At 44.5% G+C, this 16,942-nt stretch overlaps 1 protein-coding gene across 1 annotated transcript; it reads left to right on the top strand.

Moving 5' to 3' along the window:
• On the top strand, window positions 1–16,942 carry LOC106569687 (transmembrane 6 superfamily member 2). Its single transcript, XM_014141249.2, has 10 exons — window positions 1–305; window positions 614–735; window positions 912–1,009; window positions 1,160–1,263; window positions 1,359–1,441; window positions 1,565–1,689; window positions 2,687–2,788; window positions 13,723–13,815; window positions 15,614–15,733; window positions 15,921–16,942. The coding sequence occupies exons 1-10, from the start codon at window positions 220–222 to the stop codon at window positions 16,128–16,130; spliced, it is 1,143 nt and encodes a 380-aa protein (XP_013996724.1). The 5' UTR covers window positions 1–219; the 3' UTR covers window positions 16,131–16,942.

Here is a 16,942-nt window from a genome sequence, read left to right as displayed (position 1 = left end):
GTTTGTGAACTTTGAACCAAAGCAGTGAACAGCTGATGTCGAGGGTCAATGAAAGCTTTGTAAAAAGAGTGATCACAATCACCATTCAGGAGACAAGGTGTGGACAGCAGCAGTAATCTTCCACTGAAACTCGGGATATATAGTTTTCCTGTTCCTTTTCAGTTCACTGTTCAGATTATTCACTTTGGCTGAGGTGTTATATGAATCAACGGTACAAAGATGCAGCTGCCTGTGGACATATGTGTTTTCCTTCTGTCTCTTGTGGCTCCTGCGGTTCTCTACACTATGAACAATGTCATAAAACAGTAAGTTGGGTTCATCTCACACACCATTTTATATTGTGTAAAGTAATCATGATCACTTTTACCATGACACACAACACCTGATCATCCATACTTTTTAGTCAAACGTCTTTCCTAGGCTACACCTTCATAGACGGCAGCTACAGTTAGGTCATCATTCTTCAGTGGCTTAGTCATTCATTCGTTCAGTCATTCATTCAGATCGGTGATACCTTCGAGGAGAGGAAAAAAGGCCCCAGAGTTTTTCCCTATGTAGTTTCATAAGGTGTGTGAGTTTGTATTACTGATACATGTGTCTTTCTCCTCCACAGGCCTGTAATGGTGTTGACACTAGGAGCTGCCGTACTGTACATTATACCCTACGTCATGTCTTTCCTCGTCCTCCATCTTCTCGCATTGCAACACTGGGAAAACATTGACCCCTTGTTTTATGGTATGTAGTAGTCAGAGACCGTAAAGGTGGTAGTAGTATGTGAGCACATTATAAAGGGGTGTTGAAGATAATTGAAAAGAATGCGCGAGTGAAACTGAATGAGAGAGGTCTCTCTCTCTCTCTCTCTCTCTCTCTCTCTCTCTCTCTCTCTCTCTCTCTCTCACTCTCTCTTTCAGTGTTGGCTGTGTTTTCCTTCACATGTCTGGTGGGCCTGACCAATGCTTTGGAACAGGATGGCTACATCTCTGGTTACATGGGCTTCTACCTGAAGAAGGTTAGTTTAACTAACAAGTCCTTTCCTTTACCTCATTAATTAATCATTTGTACTAGACTATTGATTGATATGTGGTTTGGAAAATGCTTTGTAGAAACCACATTACCAAGCAATATATCAGCTATTGAACATGACCTGTTGATCTGTCAGGGGGAGCCCCATCTGAGTGCAGCCTACGCTGTGATGATGAATTACTGGGAGGGAGTCCTTCACTTCCTCCTCTTCCTCATCATCATCCATCGCATGTTCAGGGGGTAAGTGGCACTTCGTTACAGTGATTCTACAGTAGTACCAATAGTGGCAATAAGATTTTTGGCGAGATGATTAAATCTATTTCCTATTCATAAAGGAAGTCCTATCGCAGCCTGGCGTTGTTCTGGGCTGGGTCTTCCATCGCCCACCAGATCGTCTTCATCCCAGGAGTAGTCATCGGTGAGTGTGTTTCAAAGAAAGTGCCATTACTGTTACTCTCTGGTATAGTCTAACACGGCCAAATGGTGGCAAACAGGTATATCAGGAACAAACATGTTAATATTGTCATGGCTCCTCACGCAGGTAAATATGGTTCAAACATTCATCCCGCCTTCTGGAGGAATACTCCCTTCCTGTTGCTGCCCGTCTGGGGAGCCATCCTGCTCTTCAGTAGAGAGAGAGAGCTGCCAATCATTCCTGCAGACAAGGTGAGATACACAGATGGAACAGCAGTGCAGTAAAGCTAACTTTCGACTGGACTGATATGTTTGTTTCATCCATGAACTGAATATGATCAATTCACTTTAAGAGAATAACTAACCATCGTGGTGCAGTCACTAATCCCTCCCACACAAAACACACATTCATTACGGCAAACCGTAGAAAAACATTTCTCAACGAAAACAAGGACAAATTCAGGTAGGTCCGTCCCCAGTGACTTCTGTTTGCTTCCGTTTGCTTCCGAGTGACTACAATTGTTGGCTGCTTTTCCTTCACTCTGTGGTCCAACTCATCCAAAACCATCTCAAATGGGTTCAGGTTGGGTGACTGTGGAGGCCAGGTCATCTGATGCAGCACTCCACACACTCTCCTTCTTGGTTAAATAGCCCTTACACAGCCTGTAGGTGTTCTGGGTCATTGTCCTGTTGAAAAACAAATGATAGTCCCACTAAGTGCAAACCAGATGGGATGGCGTATTGCTACAGAATGCTGTGGTAACCATGCTGATTAAGTGTGCCTTGAATTCTAAATAAATCACAGACAGTGTCACCAGCAAAGCACCCCCACACCATCACACCTCCTCCTCCATGCTTCACGGTGGGAACCACACATGCAGAGATCATCCGTTCACCTACTCTGCGTCTCACAAAGACAAGTCGGTTGGAACCAAAAATCTTTCTACTGATTTCTACTGGCCTAATATCCATTGCTCGTGTTTCTTGGCCCAAGCAAGCCCCTTTTTCTTATTGGTGTCCTTTAGTAGTGTTTTCTTTTTCTTTGTTCAACACTTTTTTGGTTACAACATGATTCCATATGTGTTTCATAGTTTTGATGTCTTCACTATTATTCCACAATGTAGAAAATAGTAAAAATAAAGAAAAACCCTGGAATAAGTCGGTGTCCAAACGTTTGACTGGTACTGAACCTGAACCGTACAGTAACCCAGTTGGACTGACACAGGTTGTGTTTGTCTGTATTCCTCAGATTGCAGTAGCACAGAAGAGAAGTCTCCTCTACAGGCCTGTTGACCTGATCCTGTCTCTGCTACTGCTGGGAGCCATGGCCTTCTCTGTCTTCAGGGGCATTGTAAGTAACAGACCAACCACTCACTTCACTATGGGGGGGATTCCAACTCGAGTTGCACACTTTTCTCACCTTCCAATATTTCATGGTTTGAACAATTGGATAATATGACAACTGTCAGGATGAATCAAACCAGTGTATTTTTGATTCATCAATATGCTATTTACCCGCTATTCGGTTGCTGGGGAGCTCAAGTAAAGGAAGATATGATGTAGGTTTGTCTACATATACTCTGTATTCTGACCTTGACTTAATTCCCCTCATAATTCCACCACCTTTATGTGCGATGGAATGAGGAATAAGGTGGAGCAACCTGTCGGTCCTAAGTGGAACAACGTCTACTTTCTGTTTTCCCGATAGAAATAACACCGTTCTCCATGCACTGTAAAATAACACCGTTCTCCATGCACTGTAAAATAACATCGTTCTCCATGCACTGTAAAATAACACCGTTCTCCATGCACTGTAAAATAACACCGTTCTCCATGCATTGTAAAATAACACCGTTCTCCATGCACTGTAAAATAACACCGTTCTCCATGCACTGTAAAATAACACCGTTCTCCATGCACTGTAAAATAACACCGTTCTCCATGCACTGTAAAATAACACCGTTCTCCATGCACTGTAAAATAACACCGTTCTCCACGCACTGTAAAATAACACCATTATCCACGCACTGTAAAATAACACCATTCTCCATGCACTGTAAAATAACACCATTCTCCATGCACTGTCATTTACACATTGATAAGAGCTAGGTAAATAAGTAAGCCATTTGGATTAGTGGGTTGTAAATATAAATGACAATAGTTTTAGATCTATTTTACCTGATCGATGGAGACAAATGTGAAACCAGTAATATGGCTGCAAACTGAAGCATATCAACATATCACCTTTTCCACAGTGAAGTTTATGAAATGCTGGCTTTATAACCAGCAGGGATGAAATTTGGAGACCCAAGCTATAAGCTTCTGTAGCCATGCACAAATGACAGTATAGCGGAAAACCTAACGAGTGGATTTAGGATGTCTAGAAAGTTTTTATTTTATGCCTGGACTTTTCACTGTATGAAAAAAATACATGTATTTTGTTAAATATTAGCCACTATTGGTAGCCACCGTCAGTTAGATATACCCACATTTATATCTGCCACTTTAGTGTTAGTTTCCTTACATTTATATCCTGTCAGCTTTAGGTGTTAGTTTCCTTACATTTATATCTGTCACTTTAGTGTTAGTTTCCTTACATTTATATCTGTCACTTTAGTGATAGTTTCCTCACATTTATATCTGCCACTTTAGTGTTAGTTTCCTTACATTTATATCTGCCACTTTAGTGTTAGTTTCCTCACATTTATAACTGTCACTTTAGTGTTTGTTTCCTTACATTTTGCATCATTCCATTACATCGTTAGTTGACCTTTCTTTCCTCTGTCGAGTTCGTGTGGGTAGCCATAGTGGATCATATTAGGCTAATGTATTCCAAGTTGTGCAATAATTTGGAACAGGTAGCCTATTTGAATCATTAAGGAACACAGACCATAAGTAGCAGTTTAAACCTGGAGCCTGGCTCATGGTTCGTGACAACTGGACCATTTTCATACAGTTCCATGATTAGTGAGGATTATTAGGGTAGATTTTTTGGGACTACGGTTCAATCCCTATTGCACACTTTTCTAAACTTCCAATATTTAATGGATTGAACAATTTAATAATATGACAGCTTTCAGGATTGGATTTTTGATTGATCAATATATTTAGTGCATAAAGGATCTCCAAATGTGTTTAAAAAAAATGATTCATACTTTCCTAACCCCAAAATGTGCCTAAATAATCTACAAAACAAGAGTATTTAGAAATCTACCAGTTGGTGCTGAAACAAAGACGTGTATGTATATATTTAGTTGGCTTTCTTTAATTAATCCCTGTATTCTGAACCCATTATCTCCATGTATTCTAGTGCCTGTCGCCAAAATTCGAATTGAAGATACACCATATTTAAAGGGATGGCTTAAATAAATGTACTGAAAACACTATTGAATGGAAACATCGATGAGTAAATCTGTTGGCCGGCAAGTGGGAAGGTTTTCAGTGATTGAATTAAATGTATTCAGTGCAGGCAAAAAAATCATATCAAATTGTATTGGTCACACACACATGGTTAGCAGATGTTAATGGTCACACACACATGGTTAGCAGATGTTAATGGTCACACACACATGGTTAGCAGATGTTAATGGTCACACACACATGGTTAGCAGATGTTAATGGTCACACACACATGGTTAGCAGATGTTAATGGTCTCCTACACATGGTTAGCAGATGTTAATGGTCACACACACATGGTTAGCAGATTAATGCGAGTGTAGCGAAATGCTTGTGCTTCTAGTTCCGACCGTGCAGTAATATCTAACAGGTAATCTAACAATTTCACAACAATTACCTTATACACACAAGTGTAAAGGAATGAATAAGAACATGTACATAGAAATATATGGATGAGCGATGGATGAACGGCATAGGCAAGATGCAGTAGATGGTATAGAGTACAGTATATACATATGAGATGAGTAATGTAGGGTCTGTAAACATTATATAAAGTGGCATTGTTTAAAGTGACTAGTGATGCATTTATTACATCCAATTTTTAATTATTAAAGTGGGTAGAGATTGAGTCTGTATGTTGACAGCAGCCACTCAATGTTAGTGATGGCGGTTTAACAATCTGGTGGCCTGGAGATAGAAGCTGTTTTTCAGTCTCTCAGTCCCAGCTTTGATGCACCTGTACTGGCCTCGCCTTCTGGATGATAGCGGGGTGAACAGGCAGTGGCTCGGGTGGTTGTTGTCCTTGATGATCTTTTTGGCCTTCCTGTGACATTGGGTGGTGTAGGTGTCCTGGAGGGCAGGTAGTTTGAGCCCGGTGATGCATTGTGCAGACCTCACTACCCTCTGGAGAGCCCTGCGCTTGTGGGTGGAGCAGTTGCCGTACCAGGTAGTGATACAGCCCGACAGGATGCTCTCGATTGTGCATCTGTAAAAGTTTGTGAGTGTTTTCGGTGACAAGACAAATTTCTTCAGCCTCCTGCGGTTGGGTATGAGGAATTTAAGACTTTCCACCTTCTCCATTACTGTCTCGTTGATGTGGTTAGGGGGGTGCTCCCTCTGCTGTTTCCTGAAGTCCACGATCATCTCCTTTGTTTTGTTGAGTGTGAGGTTATTTTCCTGACACCACACTCTGAGGGCCCTCACCTCCTCCCTGTAGGCCGTCTCATTGTTGTTGGTAATCAGGCCTACCACTGTAGTGTCGTCTGCAAACTTGATGATTGAGTTGGAGGCGTGCATGGCCACGCAGTCATGGGTGAACATGGAATACAGGAGAGGGCTGAGAACACACCCTTGTGGGGCCCCAGTGTTAAGGATCAGTGGGGTGGAGATGTTGTTACCTACCCTCACCACCTGGGGGCAGAAAGCCCAGGACCAAGTTGCATAGGGCGGGGTTTAGACCCTTAATGACAAGTTTGGAGGGTACTATGGTGTTAAATGCTGAGCTGTAATCGATGAACAGCATTCTTACATAGGTATTCCTCTTGTTCAGATGGGTTAGGGCAGTGTGATTGCGATTGCGTCAACTGTGGACCTATTGGGTCGGTAAGCAAATTGGAGTGGGTCTAGGGTGTCAGGTAGGGTGGAGGTGATATGATCCTTGATTAGTCTCTCAAAGCACTTCATGATGACGGAGGTGAGTGCTACGGGGCGATAGTCGTTTAGCTCAGTTACCTTAGCTTTCTTGGGAACAGGAACAATGGTGGCCCTCTTGAACCATGTGGGAACAGCAGATTGGGATAGGGATTGATTGAATATGTCCGTAAACACACCAGCCAGCTGGTCTGCGCATGCTCTGAGGACGCGGCTAGGGATGCCGTCTGTGGCCGGCAGCCTTGCGAGAGGGTTAACACGTTTAAATGTCTTACTCACGTTGGCTGCAGTGAAGGAGAGCCCGCAGGTTTTGGTAGCCTGCCATGTCAGTGGCACTGTATTGTCCTCAAAGCAAGCAAAGAAGTTGTTTAATTTGTCTGGGAGCAAGACGTTGGTGTCCACGACGGGGCTGGTTTTCTTTTTGTAATCCGTGATTTACTGTAGACCCTGCCACATAAGTCTCGTGTCTGAGCCTTTGTCTTGCGACTCTACTTTGTCTCTATACTGACGCTTAGCTTGTTTGATTGTCTTGTGGAGGGAATAGCTACACTGTTTGTATTCTGTCATGTTTCCGGTCGCCTTGCTATGATTAAAAGCAGTGGTTCGCGCTTTCAGTTTTGTGCGAATGCTGCCATCAATCCACAGTTTCTGGTTGGGGAAGGTTTTAATAGTCACCGTGGGGTACAAAATCACTGATGCACTTGCTAATAAACTTGCTCACAAAACGGATGGCCCTGTGATAGACTGCATCTAATTTGCTGAGTAGAGTGTTGGAGGCTATTTTGTAAATGACATCGCCAAAGTCAAGGATCGGTAGGATAATCAGTTTTACAAGGGTATGTTTGGCAGCATGAGTGAAGGATGCTTTGTTTCAAAATAGAAAGCTGATTCTAGATTTAATTTTGGATTTGAGATGCTTAATGTGAGTCTGGAAGGAGAGTTTACAGTCTAACCAGACACCTAGGTATTTGTAGTTGTCCACATATTCTAAGTCAGAACCGTCCAGAGTAGTGATGCTGGGCGGCCTGGCAGGTGTGGGCAACGATCGGTTGCCGAGCATGCATTTAGTTTTACTTGCATTTAAGAGCAGTTGGAGGCCACGGAAGGAGAGTTGTATGGCCTTGAAGCTCGACTGGAGGTCAGTTAACTTCTTTGAGATAGGGGGCAGTATTTTGACATCCGGATGAAAAGCATGCCCAAAGTAAACTGCCTGCTACTCAGGCCCAGAAGCTAGGCTATGCATATAATTTATAGATTTGGATAGACAACGCTCTCAAGTTTCCAAAACTGTTAAAATAATGTCTGTGAGTACAACAGAACCCATATGGCAGGCAAAAACCTGAGAGAAATCCAACAAAGGAAGTGGGAAATCTGAGGTTTGTAGTTTTTTTAAAGTGATTGCCTATCCAATATCTTGTGTCTGTGGGGTCAGATTGCACTTCCTAAGGCTTCCACTAGATGTCAACAGTCTATAGAAGTTGTTTCAGGCTTGTATTGTGAAAGGGGATCGAATAAGGGCTGTTTCAACAAGTGGTCAAGCTGAAAGACATTAGTTTAGTCTCGCGCGTGGCCGTGAGCGCGACGCTCGTTCTCTTTCCTTTCTAATGACAATGGAATTGTCCGGTTGGAATATTATTGAAGATTTATGATAAAAACATCCTAAAGATTGTTTATATAGATCGTTTGACATGTTTCTACGAACTTTAATGGAACTTCTTTGACTTTTCGTCTGGACTTTGTGCCCACGCTTTGTGTATTTGGATTACTAGACTAAATGCACAAACAAAAAGGAGGTATTTGGACATAAAGATGAACTTTATCCAACAAAGCGAAGATGTATTGTCTAACATGGAGACCTGGGACTGCCATCAGATGAAGATCATCAAATGTAAGTGATTCATTTTAATGCTATTTCTGACTTTTGTGACACCTCTCCTTGGTTGGAAAATGGCTGTATGGTTTTCTGTGGCTAGGCGCTGACCTAACATAATCGCATGGTGTGCTTACGCCGTAAAGCCTTTTTTGAATCGGACACAGCAGCTGGATTAACAAGAAGTTTATCTTTAATTCTATGTATAACACTTGTATCGTTCATCAATGTTTATGATGAGTATTTCTGTAATTTGATGTGGCTCTCTGCAATTTCAGCGGATGTTTGTTTGAGACAATGCATTTCTGAACATCACGCGCCAATTTCAAATGAGGTTTTTGGAGATAAAGATGAACTTTATCGAACAAAATACACATTTATTGTCTAACATGGAGTCCTGGGAGTGCCATCCAGTGAAGATCATCAAAGGTTAGTGATTCATTTTAAAGCTATTTCTGACTATTGTGACACCTCTCCTTCTTTGGAAAATGGCTGTATGGTTTTCTGTGGCTCGGCGCTGACCTAACATAATCGCAAGCTTTTTTAAATCGGACACTGTGGCTGGATTAACAAGAAGTTTATCTTTAAAATGGTGTATAATACTTGTGTGTTTGAGGAATTTTAATTATGAGATTTCTGTTGTTTGAATTTGGCGTCCTGCAATTTCACTGGCTGTTGGCGAGGTGGGACGCTCACGTCCCGAACGATCCCAGAGAGGTTAACACAGTGTCCAAAGAAGGGCCAGAAGTATACAGAATGGTGTTGTCTGCGTAGAGGTGGATCAGAGAATCACCAGCAGCAAGAGCGACATCACTGATATATACAGAGAAAAGAGTCGGCCCGAGGATTGAACCCTGTGGCACCCCCATAAAGACTGCCAGAGGTCCGGACAACAGGCCCTCCGATTTGACACACTGAACTCTGTCTGAGAAGTAGTTGGTGAACCAGGCGAGGCAGTCATTTGAGAAACCAAGGCTGTTGAGTCTGCAGATAAGAACGTGGTGATTGAGAGAGTCGAAAGCCTTGGCCAGGTTGATGAATACAGCTGCACAGTATTGTCTCTTATCGATGGCGGTTATGATATCGTTTAGGACCTTGAGCGTGGCTGAGGTGCACCTGTGACCAGCTCTGAAACCAGATTGCATAGCGGAGAAGGTACGGTGGGATTCGAAATGGACGGTGATCTGTTTGTTAACTTGGCTTTCGAAGACCTTAGAAAGGTAGGGTAGGATAGATATAGGTCTGTAGCAGTTTGGGTCTAGGGTTTCTCCCCCTTTGAAGAGGGAGATGACCGTGGCAGCTTTCCAATCTTTGGCGATCTCAGACGATACAAAGGAGAGTTTGAACAGGCTAGTAATAGGGGTTGCAACAATTTCGGTGGATAACTTTAGAAAGAGAGGGTCCAGATTGTATAGCCCGGCTGATTTGTAGGGGTCCAGATTTTGTGGCTCTTTCAGAACATCACCTATCTGGATTTGGGTGAAGGAGAAATGGGGGAAGGCTTGGGCAAGTTACTCTGGGGGGGTGCAGGGCTGTTGACTGGGGTAGGGGTAGCCAGGTGGAAAGCATGGCCAGCCGTAGAAAAATGCTTATTGAAATACATCGGTGGTGACAGTGTTTCCTAGCCTCAGTGGGCAGCTGGGAGGTGTTCTTATTCTCAATGGACTTTAAAGTGTCCCAGAACTTTTTGGAGTTTGTGCTACAGGATGTAAATTTCTGTTTGAAAAAGCTAACCTTTGCTTCCTAACTGCCTGTGTATATTGGTTCCTAACTTCCCTGAAAAGTTGCATATCGCAGGGGCTATTCGAAGCTAATGCAATATGCCACAGGATGATTTTGTGCTGGTCAAGGACAGTCAGGTCTGGAGTGAACCAGGGGCTATATCTGTTCCTGGTTCAATTGTTTTTGAATGGGGCATACTTATTTAAAATGGTGAGGAAAGCACTTTTAAAGAATAACCGGACATCCTCTACTGACGGAATGAGGTCAATGTCCTTCCAGGATACCGGGGCCAGGTTGATTAGAAAGGCCTGCTCGCTGAAGTGTTTTAGGGAGCGTTTGACAGTGATGAGGAGAGGTTATTTGACCGCAGACCCATTACGGACGCAGACAATGAGGCAGTGATCGCTGAGATCCTGGTTGATGACAGCAGAGGTGTATTTGGAGGGCAGGTTGGTTAGGATGATATTTATGAGGGTGTCCATGTTTACGGATTTGGGGTTGTACCTGGTAGGTTCATTGATAATTTGACTGAGATTGAGGGCATCAAGCTTAAATTGTAGGACGGCCGGGGTGTTAAGCATGTCCCAGTTTAGGTCACTTAACAGCACGAGCCTTGAAGAAAGATGGGGGGGCAATCAATTCACATATGGTGTCCAGGGCACAGCTGGGGGCAGAAGGTGGTCTATAGCAAGTGTCAACGGTGAGAGACTTCTTTCTGGAAAGGTGGATTTTTAAAAGTAGGAACTCAAATTGTTTGGGCACAGACCTGGATTTTAAGACAGAACTCTGCAGGCTATCTCTGCAGTAGATTGCAACTCCGCCCCCTTTGGCAGTTCTACCTTGTCGGAAAATGTTATGGTTAGGGATGAACATTTCTGGGTTTTTGGTGGTCTTCCTAAGCAAGGATTCAGACACGGCTAGGACATCCGGGTTGGCAGAGTGTGCTAAGGCAGTGAATAAAACAAACTGGCTTCTAATGTTAACATGCATGAAACCAAGGCTTTTACGGTTACAGAAGTCAACAAATGAGAGCACTTGGGGGATGGGAGTAGAGCTAGGCGCTGCAGGGCCTGGATTAACCTCCATCACCAGAGGAACAGAGGAGGAGTTGGATAAGGGTACGGCTAAAGGCTATAAGAACTGGTCGTCTAGTACGTTCGGAACAGAGAGTAAAAGAAGCAGGTTTCTGGGCACAGTAGAATAGAATCAAGGCATAATGTACAGACAAATGTATGGTAGGATGTGAATATAGTGGAGGTTAACCTATGCACTGAGTGACGATGAGAGAGATAATGTCCCTAGAAACATAATTTAAACCAGGTGAGGTCACCACATTTGTGGGGGGTGGAACTAAAGGGTTAACTAAGGCATATTGAGCAGGGCTAGAGGCTCTACAGTGAAATAAGGCAATAATTACTAACCAAGACAGCAATGGACAAGGCATATTGACATTAGGGAGAGGCATGTGTAGCCGAGTGATCATAGGGTTCCAGTGAGTGGCTCGGGCCGTAGACACGGCGATTCAGGCAGCTAGCGGGCCGGGGATAGCAAGCTAGCAGAAGGGCCTTAGAGGGATGTCGCGACGGAAGAAAGTCTGTTGTAGCCCCCTTGTGCTGTTACGTCTGCAGACCAGCCATCGTGGATCAGCAGAGCTCCGTGTGGTTAAAGGATCCAAGCCAATTGGCAGAATAGATGCGTATAGTGGCCAAAGAATTTGTTCGATGGGCCTCTTAAGCTAACAGTCCGATATGCTCTAGACAGCTAGCGGGCCGCGGCTAGCAGGCTAGCAGATGGGCATTCAGGGGACGTTGCGACGGAGGAGCCAGTTGATAAACCCCCTCGGGCGAATTACATTGGTAGTCCAGTCGTGATGGGTCGGTGGGGGTCCAGGCCGATTGGCAAAATAGGTATTGTAGCCCAAGGAGTAGCTGATGGACCTCTTCGGCTAGCCGGGAGATGGGCCTAGCAAGGCTAGCTCCAGGCTAATTGGTTCTTGCTTCGGGACAGAGACGTTAGCCAGGAGTGGCCACTCGGATAGCAGCTAGCTAGCTGCGATGATCCAGATGAAAAGGTTCAGAGCTTGCGGTAGGAATCCGGAGATATGGAGAAAAATAAGTCCGATTTGCTCTGGTTTGAGTTGCGCTGTGCAGACTGAAGAGAGTTGTCCGGTCTAATGGTAGCTGATGACCGCTAGCAGTGGCTAGCTGGCTAGCTTCTGTTAGGGTTCCGGTTCAGAAGTAAGGAAATAGCAGATCCATACCACATTGGGTGAGGCGGATTGCAGAAGAGTATGTTGAAGTTGAGGTTAAGAAAAACATTTTTTTAAATAAATGCGAAGAAAAAAGATATATACATGGGACACGAAAAGACGAGGACAAAAAGACGTTTGACTGCTACGCCATCTTGGAGATTTGCCGAAAGGAGGACTAGGAAGGACTTTGTATGTGTCGCGGAAGTTAGAGTAGCAATGATCCAGAACGCTGCCAGCCCGGGTCGCGCATTCGATATGCTGATAAAATTTAGGGAGCCTTGTTTTCAGATTAGCTTTGTTAAAATCCCCAGCTACAATAAATGCAGCCTCAGGATATATGCTTTCCAGTTTACATAGAGTCCAATGAAGTTCTTTCAGGGTGGTCGAGGTGTCTGCTTGGGGGGGGGGGGGGGGGAGGTATACACGACTGTGATTATAATCGAAGAGAATTCTCTTGGTAAATAATGCGGTCGGCATTTGATTGTAAGGAATTCTACGTCAGGTGAACAAAAGGACTTGAGTTCCTGTATGTTGTTATGATCACACCACGACTCGTTAATCATAAGGCATACACCACCGCCCTTCTTCTTACTAGAGAGATGTTTGTTTCTGTCGGCGCGATGCGTGAAGACACCAGGTGGATGTACCGACTCAGGTAACATCCCGAGTGAGCCATGTTTCCGTGAAACAGAGAATGTTACAATCTCTGTCTCTCTGGAAGGCATCCCTTGCTCGAATTTGGTTTACCTTGTTGTCAAGAGACTGGACATTGGCGAGTAGTATACTCGGGAGCGGTGAGTGATGTGCCCGTCTACGGAGCCTGACCAGAAGACCGCTCCATCTGCCCCTTCTGCGACGCCGTTGTTTTGGGTCGCCGGCTGGGATCCGATCCATTGTCCTGGGTGGTGGTCCAAACAGAGGATCCGCTTCGGGAAAGTTGTATTCCTGGTCGTAATGTTGGTAAGTTGACGTTGCTCTTATATCCAATAGTTCTTCCCGGCTGTATGTAATAGAACTTAAGATTTCCTGGGGTAACAACGTAAGAAATAATACATAAAAAACTAAATACTGCATAGTTTCCTAAGAACACAAAGCGAGGCGACCATCTCTGTCGGAGCCATCTTCCTAACGGGAATCATGTCTGCAAAGCCCGTTAGGCACCAGGATAAGGTAAGTCTGAATACCAATTACTGAGAAGTGCGAAGGCGTGCGTAGGAAAGGCGTACATTTCCTAAGTCTGAATCGTAGGGTTCATATAGCCAGTGTGTTTCTTCTTTAGCCAACAAAATTGTACATCATTGATTGATTGATTGATTGATTCATGTGTTCATTCATTGATCCATTAATCCATTCATTCATCCATTCATTCATTCACTCTCTCTCTCTCTCACTCAGGTGGCCCTTGACTGTCCTCTGGATACCTGCTTCACCTATATCTACCAGTATGAGCCTTACCTCAAGGATCCTGTGGTCTTCCCTAGGATCACGGTGAGTTGAGCCTTACCTCAAGGACCCCGTGGTCTTCCCTAGGGTCATGGTGAGTTGTAGAAAATATACTGCTCAAAAAAATAAAGGGAACACTTAAACAACACATCCTAGTTCTGAATGAAATAAATAATCTTATTAAATACTTTTTTCTTTACATAGTTGAATGTGCTGACAAAAAAATCACACAAAAATAATCAATGGAAATCCAATTTATCAACCCATGGAGGTCTGGATTTGGAGTCACACTCAAAATTAAAGTGGAAAAACACACTACAGGCTGATCCAACTTTGATGTAATGTCCTTAAAACAAGTCAAAATGAGGCTCTGTAGTGTGTGTGGCCTCCACGTGCCTGTATGACCTCCCTTTAACGCCTGGGCATGCTCCTGATGAGGTGGCGGATGGTCTCCTGAGGGATCTCCTCCCAGACCTGGACTAAAGCATCCGCCAACTCCTGGACAGTCTGTGGTGCAATGTGGTGTTGGTGGATGGAGCGAGACATGATGTCCCAGATGTGCTCAATTGGATTCAGGTCTGGGGAACGGGCGGGCCAGTCCATAGCATCAATGCCTTCCTCTTGCAGGAACTGCTGACACACTCCAGCCACATGAGGTCTAGCATTGTCTTGCATTAGGAGGAACCCAGGGCCAACCGCACCAGCATATGGTCTCACAAGGGGTCTGAGGATCTCATCTCGGTACCTAATGGCAGTCAGGCTACCTCTGGCGAGCACATGGAGGGCTGTGCGGCCCCCCAAAGAAATGCCACCCCACACCCTGACTGACCCACAGCCAAACCGGTCATGCTGGAGGATGTTGCAGGCAGCAGAACGTTCTCCACGGCGTCTCCAGACTCTGTCACGTCTGTCACATGTGCTCAGTGTGAACCTGCTTTCATCTGTGAAGAGCACAGGGCGCCAGTGGCGAATTTGCCAATCTTGGTGTTCTCTGGCAAATGCCAAACGTCCTGCACGGTGTTGGGCTGTAAGCACAACCCCCACCTGTGGACGTCGGGCCCTCAAAACCACCCTCATGGAGTCTGTTTCTGAACGTATGAGCAGACACATGCACATTTGTGGCCTGCTGGAGGTCATTTTGCAGGGCTCTGGCAGTGCTTCTCCTGCTCCTCGCACAAAGGCGGAGGTAGCAGTCCTGCTGCTGGGTTGTTGCCCTCCTACGGCCTCCTCCACTTCTCCTGATGTACTGGCCTGTCTCCTGGTAGCGCCTCCATGCTCTGGACACTATGCTGACAGACACAGCAAACCTTCTTGCCACAGCTCGCATTGATGTGCCATCCTGGATGAGCTGCACTACCTAAGCCACTTGTGTGGGTTGTAGACTCCGTCTCATGCTACCAATAGAGTGAAAGCACCGCCAGCATTCAAAAGTGACCAAAACATCAGCCAGGAAGCATAGGAACTGAGAAGTGGTCTGTGGTCCCCACCTGCATAACCACTCCTTTATTGGGGGTGTCTTGCTAATTGCCTATAATTTCCACCTGTTGTCTATTCCATTTGCACAACAGCATGTGAAATTTATTGTCAATCAGTGTTGCTTCCTAAGTGGACAGTTTGATTTCACAGAAGTGTGATTGACTTGGAGTTACATTGTGTTGTTTAAGTGTTCCCTTTATTTTTTTGAGCAGTGTAGAATGAGTAAAACACACATAGATCTTCATTCCATTGTCCGTTATGGCGTACTATCCATATTTGTTCCTGTTCGATGCTGCTTGATAGTGTAGTCGCCATTGCATCCATCTTGATGTCGAACGACACGTGTCTTGTTATTTGATTGCTCTAGATGCTGGTGTATTTGTTCTATGCGTTGCCTCTGCTGGCTGCATTCATATACGGGTTGAGGAACCCTGGTTGTACCTGGATGTTGGACTGGGCCATCTTCTTTGCGGGGGCCATAGCCCAGGTAATAATATTGGTCGCTTCAATGGCAGTTCACACGCAGTGTGATGTACCAGGGATTTAACAAGCAGCTGTGATACAAATTATATTTTTGATGATTTTTTACACAATTGTTGTGTTTCTATTCTGTTCCTATTATTCATCTTCCATTAACGCCCCCTCACACCCACCCTTCTCCTCCCCTTCCCCAGACCCAGTGGTGCCATATCGGGGGATCACTCCACTCCCGAACCCCCTTCACATACCGGGTCCCAACAGACAAATGGTTGACCGTTATGATTCTAAACGGGGTGTATGTAGCTGTACCGATCCTCCTAGCCATCCGATGCCGCCTCAGCCCCACTTTCTTCATGCCTAGTGTACCAGAGGGACAGACTAGCCCGGAGAAGAAGGACAACTAAACCCAGAACACTACAATTCCCACTGAGCATGGACTCAGTGAGCGAATGGTCTAGAATGCTACTGTAAGATCAAGAACTACTGTACCCACGATCCTAAAGAACCCAAACGTTTTGGTGAGGCGAACCACCTATGTTTCTGGAAATGTGACCCTCCAGATTTACAAAACAATGTTATATCAATCTAGAACACATCAAGCAAATTAACTAACATTTCTTACATTATCCGCTCCCTCTGTCGGTTAGAGCCTTTTGGAGTAAAGTTCAGGCCCATGTCTACAACAGCGGAATACAGTACAGTGCATTAAACAGCCAAAACCAAGCCCTGCTACAAGCCATCTATTCTGCAGTAGCACTCCCTATATGGACTATTGGATCGAGATAAAGCCTGTTTGTGGACATGGCTTTATCTATGTGGCTAGTGAGTCAGTGAGACAGTCTCAGGCGGTATACTATAGTAGGGCCTAAAAGGCCTATAAACCTGGACTCTGATCACTGACATTGATACAGCAGGACAGCATTGCCTCATAGAGTTATCACAGAGGAACTGTGAAACTATGGACCATGTTGAGGACTCTTTTTGTTTTTTTTGCTGAACAACTGTGTTGTAGTGCTGCTGATAAGACCAGATAACAAGGCATGTTTCACAAGATGTGGTTGGGATTGGAGAGACCACTATAGGAAGTCATGGTTTGAGGGGACAAATGTTAAGTTAGTATTTATGAAACAAATGATGGCTATTTTTGGAGGGGTTCGGACAGAATTACTTCAATAAATGTTTGTTATGTGAATATATTAAAATATGTGAACAACTA

Source organism: Salmo salar, chromosome 14 (assembly GCF_965601325.2).
Source record: "Salmo salar chromosome 14, fSalSal1, whole genome shotgun sequence".
NCBI classification, from domain to species: domain Eukaryota; kingdom Metazoa; phylum Chordata; class Actinopteri; order Salmoniformes; family Salmonidae; genus Salmo; species Salmo salar.
Note: the sequence above shows the minus strand (reverse complement) of the source record. Positions and strands in the feature narration are given on the sequence as shown.

Bases quoted from the DNA above. Each gene is read 5' to 3' on its own strand.
- LOC106569687 (XM_014141249.2), top strand. From the start codon at position 220: ATGCAGCTGCCTGTGGACATATGTGTTTTCCTTCTGTCTCTTGTGGCT. The intron at 1,442-1,564 runs GTGAGTGTGTTT...CTCCTCACGCAG, and splicing joins CATCCCAGGAGTAGTCATCG to GTAAATATGGTTCAAACATT. The intron at 13,816-15,613 runs GTGAGTTGAGCC...TGATTGCTCTAG, and splicing joins TGGTCTTCCCTAGGATCACG to ATGCTGGTGTATTTGTTCTA.